This window comes from Cotesia glomerata, linkage group LG2 (assembly GCF_020080835.1).
Source record: "Cotesia glomerata isolate CgM1 linkage group LG2, MPM_Cglom_v2.3, whole genome shotgun sequence".
NCBI lineage: Eukaryota > Metazoa > Arthropoda > Insecta > Hymenoptera > Braconidae > Cotesia > Cotesia glomerata.
This window is the reverse complement of record NC_058159.1, coordinates 19,441,237-19,455,094: the sequence shown is the minus strand read 5'-3', so window position 1 is coordinate 19,455,094 and position 13,858 is coordinate 19,441,237. Positions and strand designations below refer to the sequence as shown.

Genomic DNA, 13,858 nt, shown 5'->3' with positions numbered 1-13,858 from the left:
TTTAACGCTTCAGACATGAACAGACATGAGCAGGCATGAACAGGTCTGATCAGGTCTGAACGTATTTAACGCTTCAGACATGAACAGACATGAGCAGGCATGAGCAGGCATGAACAGGTCTGATCAGGTCTGAACGAATTTAACGCTTCAGACATGAACAGACATGAGCAGGCATGAACAGGTCTGATCAGGTCTGAGCGTATTTAATGCTTCAGACATGAACAGGCATGAACAGGTCTGATCAGGTATAATTTCAGGCCTGATCATACATGAACAGGCCTGCTCAGGTCTAATTTCAGGCCTGATCAGATATGAACAGGTCTGCTCAGGTCTAATTTCAGGCCTGATCAGATATGAACAGGTCTGATCAGTCCTGATCATTTTTTCCCGGGTAGTCCGATAATTACGCTATAAAATTGTCGTGAATCATAAAAGTCGTAATTTCAATAGTTTAAAAGATATAATCATTTAATGATTCAAGTAATGCATTTTTTTATAAACAAATATGTATAAAAATTGAACCATAATAGATATCGAGCATATAAAAAATTTATAATATAAATTAATAAATTGTTTAAAAGATCGTCTTGAATGTCAAAGACCGTATCATCAATAGCTTAGAAGTTATAACAATACATAAGTTAATGAAATAGTTGATCGCTTCAACTTTGATGGGGTAAAGTATTTTAAATTTCAGTAAAAAATAAAGAAACATTTTTTTTTTTAACTCTGATGCACATGGCTGAACTTGTAATTTTTTAAAGCTACGGAAAAAAATAAAATGAAAATAGAAATTTGTTTATAAGAAATTGTTTATAAAATAAACAATAAAAAATTCAAATAAAAACAAAATTCTTTCATAATTATTTTTAGAATTGTAATTGATGATTTAAAAAAAAATGATTTCTTAATAAATAATTTAAATGGTTGATAAATGAAAAAAACAATTATAAAATTTTTTTAAGAAATTTTTTTTTTTTTAATCATTATTCTACTTAGGCAATGAAATGACGAAAAAAAAAAATTTTCAAAAATATTCAACTTTTCTATTTGTTTATAACAAATTTTTAAACAATTAATATTAAAAATTCATTAGCCAAGCTACTAAATGCAATATGTTAATACAAAAACAACCGGAATTAAAGATTTCGGAAAAAAAATTTTTTTTATAACATTAGCCGGATATTTCAATTTTTGATAACTTTAAAAAATCATTATAAACAAATGAAAAAACTTTTATAAGCTTTTACAACGGAATCTTGTTCATTATTTATATAACAAGAACTCCTAAAAAAAAAAAAGAGTTATAGACACATTTTTTCAATTTTTATGTGAGATTTTGTGAAAACTCAAGTCTATGAAAAATTTGTTAAATAACAATTAAATAACTTAAACAAAAATCAAGCTAAAAATTTTTTTTTTGCGGGGCTATATTCCTTCAAGTGTCTAGATGACACTATAATTTAATCAGATTTTTAAATTAATATTGAATGTTATGAAAAAATTATTTTGTGTTGCATACTTTGCTTGGTGGCGACGCCTAGGCCCTGAAACGACCGCGCGAAGCCCAAATTTCAACGTTAAATTAAAATTATAAATAATGGAGCTACAACTCCGGAAGTCGAGACTTATTTTACTAAAATTTTCTACTCTTTTAGGATCTTTTTTCAAATTTCAGATAACTTTAATATTTTTGAAGTAATAGCTACAAAACAAAGACTCCCTTTTTTTCTCTTCGTTTTTTGTTTATAACAAATAAAATTTTTAATGGCGGATAAATTAAAAAATACCACTTTCTCAGAATTAAATTCTGAATCCAAAGCACCAATCGCCATATTTTTAAGAGCATTGTAACGATTTTTCGTAGAAAACTCACTTCTCGACTAGACTGTATAGTTTATATGAACTCACTCAAGTCTTTGGATGGAAGTCGGTTGCGTAGTATTGCGGATAGTGTATAAGACTGGCGAGCGTTAGGACTAGGTTCAGAACCCGGGCGTTGCGGTTTTTCGATTATTATTTATATCTCAGGGATTCTTAAGTTAGTTAATTAAGATATGGTCGACGAGTACTTACAATAACTATCACGAATGCTGCCTTCATGACTCACAACAACATAAGAAAAAAAAAAGCTCCACGTCAGTACAATTTTTTGTATTGGAGTCACATTTAATCGTCGCCTTATATATTAATAATTTAATAATAATTATAATTATCTTAATAATAATGTTCAGGTTATCTATTCGTTTAGTTATTTATTTATTTATTTATAGAAAATATCAAGTATTATTATTATTTCATTAAAAATAAAAAAAAAAAAGGATCCGAGTGGGATTCGATCCCAAATCGCTAGCCATTTTTAAATATTACCATTATTATTATGGTCAGCATTATAATTATTTAACGTCTGGTTTAATGGTAAATACGTCAGAATGGGAAAAAACTCCGCAAATTACCGTTAAACCAGACGTACGCTCATAAAGCACTCAATGATGTAACGTCTGGTTTGATGGTAAAATTATCTGAAAGTTAAGTTGGAAAAAAGTGCCGTCAAAACAGAACTCAAATTTCAACTCGGGTGGGGGTGGGTGTTAACAAATAAAATTTTTATTTTCCAAGCTATAGCTCCTACAGACTCCAAATTTAGTAAGAGTCTTCTATATATAATATAGAAATTATTTAAGAACGGACTTTACAACGAATTACCTCCAATAAGGATTGCGGGGGTAGGTGTTAACAATAAAAAATCGTAATTTCCAAAATATAGCTTCTAAAAACTCTAAATTTGGTAAAAATCTTTTATTTATCATGTAGAGATCATCTCGCAATGAATTTCAACAAAGTCTATTTCCGATAGGAATTGCGGGGGTAGGTGCTAAAATCTAAAATTTTAATTTCCAAACTGTAACTTCTACATACTCTAAATTAGGTGAGAATCTTCGTGTATGATGTCAAGTTGAGCTAAAAATGGATTTTCTCGAATTCTAACCCCAAAAGGGATTGTGGGGGTGTTAACAATGAAAATCTCTCATTTCCAAACAAAAGTTTCTATGGACTCGAAGTTTTGTTGAAACCTTTTGTTTATAATGTAGAAATTTTCTCGAATAGGATCTAACGAAATTCTTCCCCCATATAGGAGTGTGGGAGTGATAACTGTCAAAAAATTTATACTTTTTAAATACAGTTCCTACAGATATAGAATTTGATAGAATCTCAAGAGAAACTTGAAATTACTGGAATGGCCTCCAAGGTCAAATATTTTTCTTTCTCAATAATTATATTCTCTCACAACAATCGCCTCTTTGGCAGCGGCAAAAAAAGTCATTATAAGGTTTCCAAAATTTAACTTTTCATGTAGCTATTCAGTCAACGGACTAAGAATTTTACATGCATTTTATTTTTGCTGATCACATAACCAATGAATTGTTTTTATTACTGGATCGCGGGAATGTAACAGATTAAAATGAATGCATTTTCTAAGCACTTGAGATGTGGAAAAGGAATTTGGCTACTTATTCTAAGAGAATTCGTTAAAATTATGTACAAATAAGTTTCTATGAAAAGTTGATGTCACGGAGGAAATTTAAATTAACCGCAAAATTCGTCGCACTTTAAACTAGGCAAATTTCAACTTCACTTATGAGACGTGCAATTACTTTAACTGAAACTTTCAATGATCATTTTAAATTTTTTTCTTCGTGTCAATCATTATTCATTTTTGGAAAAAAGCCACTGGAGTGTTATAGCGATTACACATTAAAAGTTACAATGAATATTAGCTAGAATAATCACAGAATTAATCCGATGAAATTTGGAATCTGTGCAAATCTAAATAATACTCCCATTAAATTTCAAGTCTAGATCTCTAAAAATACAATTCTATGAAGTGCCCAGCGGAGCGGGCGGGTAACTGCTAGTATATATATTAGGGTGGGTCAAAAAAATCAACTATTTTTTTTTTTACAATTAATACGGAAAAATGGGTTACTAGGCACCTTAAAAAAATTCTCACCAAATATGAACTCTTAATTTTAATAGGAAGATCCTCCGCGTCGCAGTTTTTCATTTTTTTCTCAGTCCAATAGAAAAAAATTCATTCCTCATCATTAATTGGTCGTACAGAAAAAATTTTTTTAAGAATTTTGTAGGAAATTTAATGCTCTACAAAAAAGGTATCTTATGTTTTTTCCGTAAACCTCACCATTTCACTAATATTGAAGATTTAAGATTGATTATTTTAAGTCAAATGTCACTTTTGTTTATGAATTTTATAACTCGACAAGAAATGGCTATTATTGAATGGGCAATAGAAATTTTTGTAGCAAATTAACTGCTCTATAAAAATGGTATCCTATGTTTTGGCGATTAAATTAAGCGTTCAAAAGATATTCATCATCAAACTTTCATGTATACCGATTTTAAGAGTTTTTGATTAAATAATCGAAAAATTTCAATTTAATCTATCAGTTTTGAGAAAATTTACACGAAAAAAATTTTTTTTTATCAACTGAGAAACTTCAAAATGTTTTTCAAGCTTTTTTTTATGTGTAAGTATTTTTATCTACATTTAAAAAAATAAATTGTACATTATTTATCGCTTAGTTAATCATTTATCAATAAAAAAAGCAAAATTGTCATTATAAATATATTATGATTTCAGTTTTAGAGAAAAAAATGTCCAATTAGTTATAAGAAAGTTTTTTATTTCAATTTTCAACTGAGCTATTTATTTTCAAACAATTTTTTGTTGCAAGTAGGGTAGTTTTTTCGATGCTCTTTCACAACTTGCAATAAAAATTGAAATTGCTCTTTGTCTTTCGTTAAGCATTGGTTATATTCACTTACTAATGCGACACCTCGCTCTGCCACATCATTAACAACTTTCAATTGTGCGAAAAATTCTTTATTTTCATTATAACTCTCATCAGTAGACCATAAATCAATATTTTTGTCAAGAAAATCATACGGCAGATCAAAGATCTCAAAAAGTTTTAATGACTTCTTAGAAACAAAGTCACTTATATTTTTTTGCAGAATTAAATGTAAATTTTTTCTATCAATAATAAATCTTCTTGCTTTAGAATCTGTACCTTCGCGAGTCTTAACAGCTTCGACAATATTCTTCTTTATGTTTAATGGAACGGTATCATCAAAAAGTGATAAAATAGCAAGTTCATCACTTAAGTACCATAAATGTGAAGTCATTTTTTCACATGTAGCCGAGGAAATTAAAGAATTAATTTTACTGTACTCAATTAAATTTTTCATAAACTCTAAGTCGTGATTAGCAGCAGAAGTCGCAGAAGTTGATGAAAACCAAGCTTTTACATACACCATAACTATAAAAATACAAAATTGTCGAAGACCATCCAATTCTTTCTTAGAAACGTCAAATTCATCTCTAAAAATAAACATTTTTAGGCAATAAATTGCCTTTGCCATCCATCTTGCATGATGAACTGCACCAGGACGCTTCAAGAAAACTTGCTCTCGTGGCATTTCTCCCAGAAAAATTAATGACAATTCCAATATTTCTTTATAGTCATCTCGGGGTTGCGATAACTACCAAAAGTAATCAATTATTCGTAAAAAATCAAAAATTATCCTCTACACTTAAAATTGTATTTAAATAATACCTGTAAGTATCGCTTAATAAATGAAGATAGATTATTTTTTTCATTCGTAATAATATTAGCAACAATACTATCTTCAACACCAGATTTACACTTCGTTTTATCGAATGTGTCCCAAAATTTTTTGAATCTGCCAAATATTGGAACATTTGGTCCGGATGATACTGGCCAATAGACTTCGAATGCACTCCTTAAAATGATCTCATAAATATGATGGCGACATGGTAACCAAATTAATTCTTTTCCTAAGGCCTTTTCAATTTCTTTACATGTACCATGATGGATTCCTGTATAGTAAAAATAGATAATTACACTTTAAGTTCTGTATTTAATAAAAATTGTAACGCATATTTAAAATCTATAAATAAATAAAGAATTATAACTAATGGGCACGTGTCGAAAATTTAATTAATGTATGAAAACAATTCAACTAGAACGATGAAAATAAAATTTTCTTTTTAAATATTTTATCATTGATTAGTTACCCGTATTAACCGCAGTCGTGTCAAAACACATCGCCTTGATGTAACTAATAATACCCCATTGATTTAACGTTGACAAGATGGTTGCTGTTTGATTTTCTGCCGATCCACTATTCATTTTTGGAACTCCAAGTAACTGCTCAGTACCAAAAGCAGTCAAAATAATCGGTAATCGATCCACAAATTTCGATTCAGAAATGTCATTCAGTATTTTCCCATCCCAATGCACGACGTATTTATCATGAGCTTTGAAGTTATCTTTTAGTCCTATGGCAATGTCTTTTCGTAAGAGCATGCGAGTTCGTTGAATTGTTCGATAACTAAGAGTTGTATCTTCTACATTAACACCAACACTTGATAGAACTGGAGCAATAATGAACATCGCATTTCTACTACTAACATTAGCTCTGTCGAGTGCTGAGATAAGCTCTGGAGTTAGAATATTTATTTTTGCTCGTGTTGTCGGTATTTGAGGCACATACTCTAAATCTGAACCGAAATTTGTAGCTTGACTTAATGTAAGGGTTGAAGATGACTCTGATTCCTCACTTCGAACAATCTCATGGCTGGTTGAGGGTTGATTCAAATCTAAAATAAGCGTTGTTATTTAATTAATGGAAGCAAAATTATGGAACTCATTCATTTTGACATCAAATAAGGAACACAAAGAGTTTTTTATTTATCATCTACGAACATATTGACATTTATGATATAATTAATTAGAAAAACAATAATATACTTTATTATTCATAATTTATAATCAATTTAATTTATTTTCAATTCTGATTAAAATTTATAATAATTAAATGTTGTAAATACTCACGACTTTCATCTACTTCCATCGTATTCATAGTACTGTTTAATTTATTTGGGTTATTTGAAAGAATTTCTTTCCGGGTATCACTTTTTTGATTTGAATATAGTTCACGAATATCATTATCAAGCAGTTTTATTGATTTATGATCTACAATATCAAATAATGCTTTGATTTCATTCTGAAATATTATTACATTTTTGTTTTGGGCTGATGATTTTTCGCACAAAAGATTTTTGCAATTTCAACCATCGGTTATGATAGCGAAGAATTTTTGTATTACATTAGTTGATCCACTAGTCGGAATCTGGTTGTTTTTCCATAGTTCAATAACTTGATCAGTTGCATTTTTAGCACTTTGTTTGATAGAACATTTTAACACTTTGAGCTGATAAAAAAAAACACTCATAACCACTTTTCACTGTTGGCAACTTACGTTCTGAAATTTTTGCATGGGTTTTCCGATCAAATGAATTTCCTTATCCATATTTTCGATAAATATATAAATTTATGTAGTGACCGCAAAATTTGTAAATATTTAATCGTTTTATCACATATACAAGATCATAACTTGTGGAAACACTAGAAATGCTGTAGAAAATGTAAACAAATAAAAACAATATAACTATAAAGAAAAATGTAGGTGGCGCTAGTTCACAAGGGAAACAGAGTAAATAGAATACAAAACAAAAATTCTCTACAGAAGAAATTTTCCCAAGGACAATGTACAGCTGTAGTGGAAAAATTTTTTAAGACGTTTTGAAGACGTTATAAAAAAACAACATGATCGTGATTTCTAATGATGAAAAATAAAAAGTTTGGAATTATTGAATAAAAATTTTGAAAACAAAATTCAAATAATACTTACATTAAAGACAAAAAATGAAATTTTCTCAAAACTGATAGATTAAATTGAAATTTTTCGATTATTTAATCAAAAACTCTTAAAATCGGTATACATGAAAGTTTGATGATGAATATCTTTTGAACGCTTAATTTAATCGCCAAAACATAGGATACCATTTTTATAGAGCAGTTAATTTGCTACAAAAATTTCTATTGCCCATTCAATAATAGCCATTTCTTGTCGAGTTATAAAATTCATAAACAAAAGTGACATTTGACTTAAAATAATCAATCTTAAATCTTCAATATTAGTGAAATGGTGAGGTTTACGGAAAAAACATAAGATACCTTTTTTGTAGAGCATTAAATTTCCTACAAAATTCTTAAAAAAATTTTTTCTGTACGACCAATTAATGATGAGGAATGAATTTTTTTCTATTGGACTGAGAAAAAAATGAAAAACTGCGACGCGGAGGATCTTCCTATTAAAATTAAGAGTTCATATTTGGTGAGAATTTTTTTAAGGTGCCTAGTAACCCATTTTTCCGTATTAATTGTAAAAAAAAAAATAGTTGATTTTTTTGACCCACCCTAATGTGCAATCATTATAACATTTCCGTGGCTTTCTTCCAAAAATTGATAATAATTGACACGAAGAAAAAAATATGAAATGAGCATTGAAAGTTTTAGTTAAAGTCATTGCAAGTCTCATATGTGAAGTTGAAATCTGTCTAGGTTCTAATGCGACGAATTTTCTAACTAAAATTTTCTCAGTGACATCAATGTTTATAGAAAATTAATTGTTCATGTTTTTTATGAATTCTATTGAAATAAGTAACTCAATTTCTTTTCCACATCTCAAGTGCTTGGAAAATTCATTCATTTTAATCTGTTACATTCCCGCGATCCAGTAATAAAAACAATTCATTGGTTATGTGATCTGCAAAAGTAAAATGAATGTAAAATTCTTAGTCCGTTGATTAGATAACTACATGTAAAATTAAGTTTTGGAAATCTCTCAATGACTTTTTCTCCGCTGCCAAAGAGACGATTATTATAAAGAAATACACGAATATCCCCACAAAATGTGAAGTCTGTAGAAGTTACAGGTTGGAAATTAAAATTTTAGATTTTAACACCCACCCCCGTAATTCCTGTCGGAAGAAGACTTTATTGAAATCCATTTTGAGATGATCTTTACATGAATAATAAAAGATTCCTACCATATTTAAAATTTTTAGAAGCTATATTTCAAAATTCAAATTTTTTATTGTTAACACCCACCCCCGCGAACCTTATTGGAGGTGATTCATTGTAAAATCCGCTCTTAGATAATTTTTATATTACATACAGAAGACTCTCACTAAATTTGGAGTCTATAGGAGCTATAGCTTGGAAATTGAAAATTTTTATTGTTAATGCCCCCGCAATCGTCTTTGAGGTGGGATATCGTAAAATTTGTTCATAAATCATTTTTACATCACTTATAGAAAATTCCTACAAAATTTGAAGCCTGTAGGAGCTTTAGCTGGAAAATGAAAAATTTAATACCCACCCCCGCAACCCCCTGTGAGGTAAGCTATCGTAAAATTCGTTCATAGACTATTTCTACATCTCTTACAGAAGATTCCTACCAAATTTGAAGCCTATAGGAACTATAGTTTAAAAACGGGAATTGTTCATTGTTAACGCCCCCGTGATCCCTCTTTAGGGGACGAATTTCTTAAAATCCGTTCTTAGCTGACCTCTATGTAGCAATAGTAATATTCCTCCCAAGTGTCACGTTTCTAAGTCCTATGGTTCCTGAGATTTCGTGATGCGTGACCATATAGATGGGAATCCTTCAATTGCCATCGAAATTTTTAATTTTTTAGCGGACTTTTTTAAATTTTCTTACATACAAAACTTTCTCCTTACAATTCTGAAGATAACGAAAAAAAATAGCCCAATCCGTCCAGCCGTTCTCAAGTAAATTAAAAAAAAAATTAATTAAAAATAAAAAAAAAAGAAAATCGTGTGTGTCAGCTCCGACGCACGACTGGAGTTTACTCCTTACGAACGATGATATCAAATATATAGATTAGTAAATGAAATGGTAAATGGAATTAACTATTATATTACTCGAAGCATACATGATATATTTATTTTCATTAATTATGCAATTAATTCGTCAAAATAGCTAACTCTATTAACTTGTTAATATTTTTAAATCGCAAATTAGTATCGATAGATATAAATAAAAAAATTATGTGTAAACTCCAATAAACTTCAAAACATTGTTTAAGGAACAATTTTTCTTTTAAAAATCATTATTTGTATGAAAGATTGAAATTTCTGAAAAAATTTTTAATCATCTTATGAACAACGCATTTGTTTATAACAATTTTTTAAACAATAAAAGGTAAAAATTTAAAAAAGTTATTTCCGTGCAGCTTCTGACAACATAAAAACGGATCATTAATAATATTTTGAAAAAATAAATTTTTTTTATGATTAATTTAAGTTTTTAATTTTGCAACAACGAAAATTATTAATAAAAAAAATTTTTGTGTGGTTTTATGAAACCACGATGGAAGTGAAACTTTTTTTGGATTGTTGACATTCAACTAAAAATTTTCAGAAAATTAATCAATTTAGGGTGTTAAAATAGTGTTTTTAATCCTAACTTGATAATTGGTAAATGAAAAGGGTCAGCCTAGGGGATGTTGCCGTGATTGTGCTTATAGTCATTAACGGATCTTAATGAAATTTAGCACATATGTTACTCAGACGATTATCTCAAATAAGTTCAAAGATTAGCTAAGTAGGTCAATAAGTTTAGAAATAATAGCTGTTTGAATTTTTCTGAAGATAGTGGAAGTTGCATTTTCTGTCTTGTAATTTTTAAAGAACATTTAATTGAAGTAAGATAGCTTATTATTGAAGTTATACTTGCTTTGGCGCGTTTAAATGAGAGTGAAATTTTTGAGCTGCGCGCGCATGCTGTCCCAAAAAAGCGACATGATGAAGTTGGCCATCAAATATGATTAAAAATATAGATTTCTTTTATTGACTATATTTAACTTATAAGTTAACTCATATACAGGGTATTCGAAAAGTATCCATCGAAACGTTGTTATTTTTTAATTCGATAGAAATACCATTTAATATGAAATATATTCTTCATATTATTAATCAATTATAAAAATGGTCAATTAAATATTTTACTTTTTATTTAACTTAGTAATAATTTCTTTTTAATTAAGATTTTTTTTTTTTTAAATAATAACAATTTCATGGTTTAAAATACGTGAACTAAAATATAAATATTGTAGTAAGGTGAAAGGCCTAAGTAGCTGCTCATGTACCAGTACATGCTCACTCCATGTATTCACAAATATAGTTATACAAATACATGGAGTGAGCATGTACTGGTACATGAGCGGCTACTGGGGCTCTAACCTTACCTATTACATTTAGGTATCTTTTTATTGAGTTCATAATTTTTTAATACAGGCTTAATCATTTTGTTTATCAAATCTAGTAATTCTATCCATATTTTTTTAAATTTATTTTATAGACTATTTTAATATTTTTTCGGAATTTTATTGAAAACAAAATCTAGTTTTGTGCTACAATATTTGTAAGTCTTTTAATTCATGTAATTAATATTATTTTTGAAAAAATATAAATTAAAAAGATATTATCAATAGGTTAAATAATTAATAATTAACTATTTTATAAGATAAATATATTTTAAATAAAAATAAAACAAAATAGCGTGGAGCACTGGCACAAATGAGTAATAGTCTGTACACTACACGGTCAGCTGCTGCGAACTATAGGCGCCGCCATATTGGTCTTGGCTGTTCTGACGAGCGCCTTTCACTTTATACCTACTCGGCGGCCGACCGTCACGCGACATGCAACACACAGATGAAAAAGTTTGAGACGATGTAATAAAAGTTTCACTTTAAAAATTGAAAATTAAAAATTTTTCGAACGGGGATCTATTCTGAAGCATTCCAAGAGAGAAAAAAAATCTCAAATAGTTATAGTTTAACAATTATCACACTTGCAATGTACATGTTCAAGCAGAAAAAAAATTATTAATTAACAATTGCATAACTAATTAAAAAATTGTGATAAAAACTTTTTCAGGCTGATTACTGTTCATTTATCTATCCAGTAAGTTCATGATTTTTTTCATTTCTTAAATTTTATATTTATTATGTTAAAATAATTTTTATTAATCAAGTGTTCAAAGTAGACATGGCTTACGCAAGCCAGAGCACCCATTTTCGGCCGTATTTTTATCCCTCTAGAAAAATTATTTATTGGTCCTACAGTTCCGCGAGTTCAGACTTTTTTCTAGGAAATTTCCTCTTTTTGAATTTTAAAAAAATTTTTTAAATCTTTATTAGTTTTTAAGATATTTGTAAAAAACTAAACCCCCTTTTTTTCAGTTGATTCTTAATAACCTTTGCAATTTTTGCAAGCAGAACTTCATTTTTAACTTCCCGCTAAGAAAATTGAAAATTTTCAAAAATCGGGAAGTTATTGGTTTCACCCCGTTTTTCGAAAATCGAGTTTTCAACGGATGTTGACGTTTTAAGGTCCTAGGAAGCCTCTCCGGTTGACCCTGAAGGCCATTTTTGCAACTTCCCGCCAATTCTATACCTAAACGTTTGAAACTGCACTTCATGTTTTTGAGCTATTCGAGCTCATAAATATAATTTGTGCGTTATTTTGAGCTCTCCGTGCTCAAAAAATAGCATTTGTATGCTTTTGAGCTCTTCGAGCTCAAAACTTTGATAAAACACTATTTTTTGGATTTTCAAATTGCAATAACTTATGAATGATTGAACCGATTTTCACGCGGTTGGTGGCATTCAACGCAATTTTTTAAGCTTTATGAAGAATCTTCATGAAGAATTAAGACTTAAATTGACAGAACAAAAAATTTCGGAGTAATTCCGAAAAAACACTTTTTTCGGTTTTCTTTCGTCAACGATAACTCACGAACGAATCGACCGATTTTGACCGGACTGGCGGCGATCGACGTGGTTTTTTGATTTTAAGAGCTAATAAGTTTTTGGAATTGATCGGTAAAGCCGTTTAAAAGTTATTCCAAAAAAACCACGTTTGAAAAAATTTTTTTTTGTAGTTTTTTTGCGATTCCTCAAAATTTACTGGTCCGAATCGTTCCAAAGTATATACAAAATCAAAGTTTGGTTAAACCCTTTTTAATGGCACCAACCGCGATCAAATCGGTCAAGCCGTTCAAAAGTTATAAGAGGTTACATACATCCACACACACACACACACACACACACACACACACACACACACACACACACACACACACACACACACACACACACACACACACACACACACACACACACACACACACACAATCCTCCCCTCACGAAGTAATGCCTGACGGCGTTTTCCATGAGGGATTAGGGGAAAGAGGAAAAGGGGTTTCGGGTTTAGTGGGTAGGGGCGCTAGCGTTGAGTTTTAGTATGACACTGCGTCGAGTCGCCACATATCCAGGCCAAACAACTATGCCTAGAATCCGTAAAAAGGATTCCCCCACCCCTTAAAACAAAAAAGAAAAAAAAAAAAAAACACACACACACACACACACACATACAGACATACAAAAACCATCGCGGAAATAGTCAGGGAAGCTTTCTAGGACCTCGAAACGTCGAGATTCGATGAAAACTCGATTTTCGTAAAACGGGGTGAAAACAATAACTTCCCGATTTTTGAAAATCTTTATTTTTCTTAGCGGTAAGTTAAAAATAATCAATAAAATTTCTAAGCTAAAAATAAAAATATTTATTCAATGCTGTAAGATGGACGGCAGAGTTCATAAGAAAATTTGTTTTTCATCAGTTATTCCATTGGGTATAAGGGGAAGTAGGTGGGTGGGAGTGAGCGGGTGGGTGCGTGGGATTGTGTGAGTAGATTCTTAGCTGAATGTAAAAGAACATAATTCGTTTAATATATTCTGTTGAAATCCATGAAAACAAAAGAATCAAGAGAAATTGCTTGTCTTTTGTTTTTATTAGCGGGATGAATGTTTATAAAA

At 29.9% G+C, this 13,858-nt stretch overlaps 2 protein-coding genes across 6 annotated transcripts in view; both read right to left on the bottom strand.

The window, feature by feature from the left end:
• The window catches only part of LOC123259302 (transcription factor EC), a 435,681-nt gene that overhangs the window by 348,164 nt on the left and 73,659 nt on the right, over nt 1-13,858 (bottom strand). The gene's annotated exons all lie outside the window — the stretch shown is intronic.
• LOC123259303 lies at nt 4,687-7,168 on the bottom strand. The gene is made up of 4 exons (XM_044719668.1): nt 6,939-7,168; nt 6,119-6,703; nt 5,637-5,920; nt 4,687-5,562 (listed from the first exon to the last, which is right to left on the bottom strand). Exons 1-4 carry the CDS (start codon nt 6,964-6,966, stop codon nt 4,723-4,725), a joined length of 1,737 nt encoding a protein of 578 aa, XP_044575603.1. The 5' UTR covers nt 6,967-7,168; the 3' UTR covers nt 4,687-4,722.

What these genes read in the sequence shown, in the direction of transcription:
- LOC123259303 (XM_044719668.1), bottom strand. Translation starts at nt 6,966, where the DNA reads ATGAATACGATGGAAGTAGATGAAAGTC. An exon ending in CACGACTGCGGTTAATACGG is followed by an intron (nt 5,921 to 6,118) that starts GTAACTAATCAA and finishes TTTACTATACAG; the next exon opens with GAATCCATCATGGTACATGT. An exon ending in TTATTAAGCGATACTTACAG is followed by an intron (nt 5,563 to 5,636) that starts GTATTATTTAAA and finishes TACTTTTGGTAG; the next exon opens with TTATCGCAACCCCGAGATGA.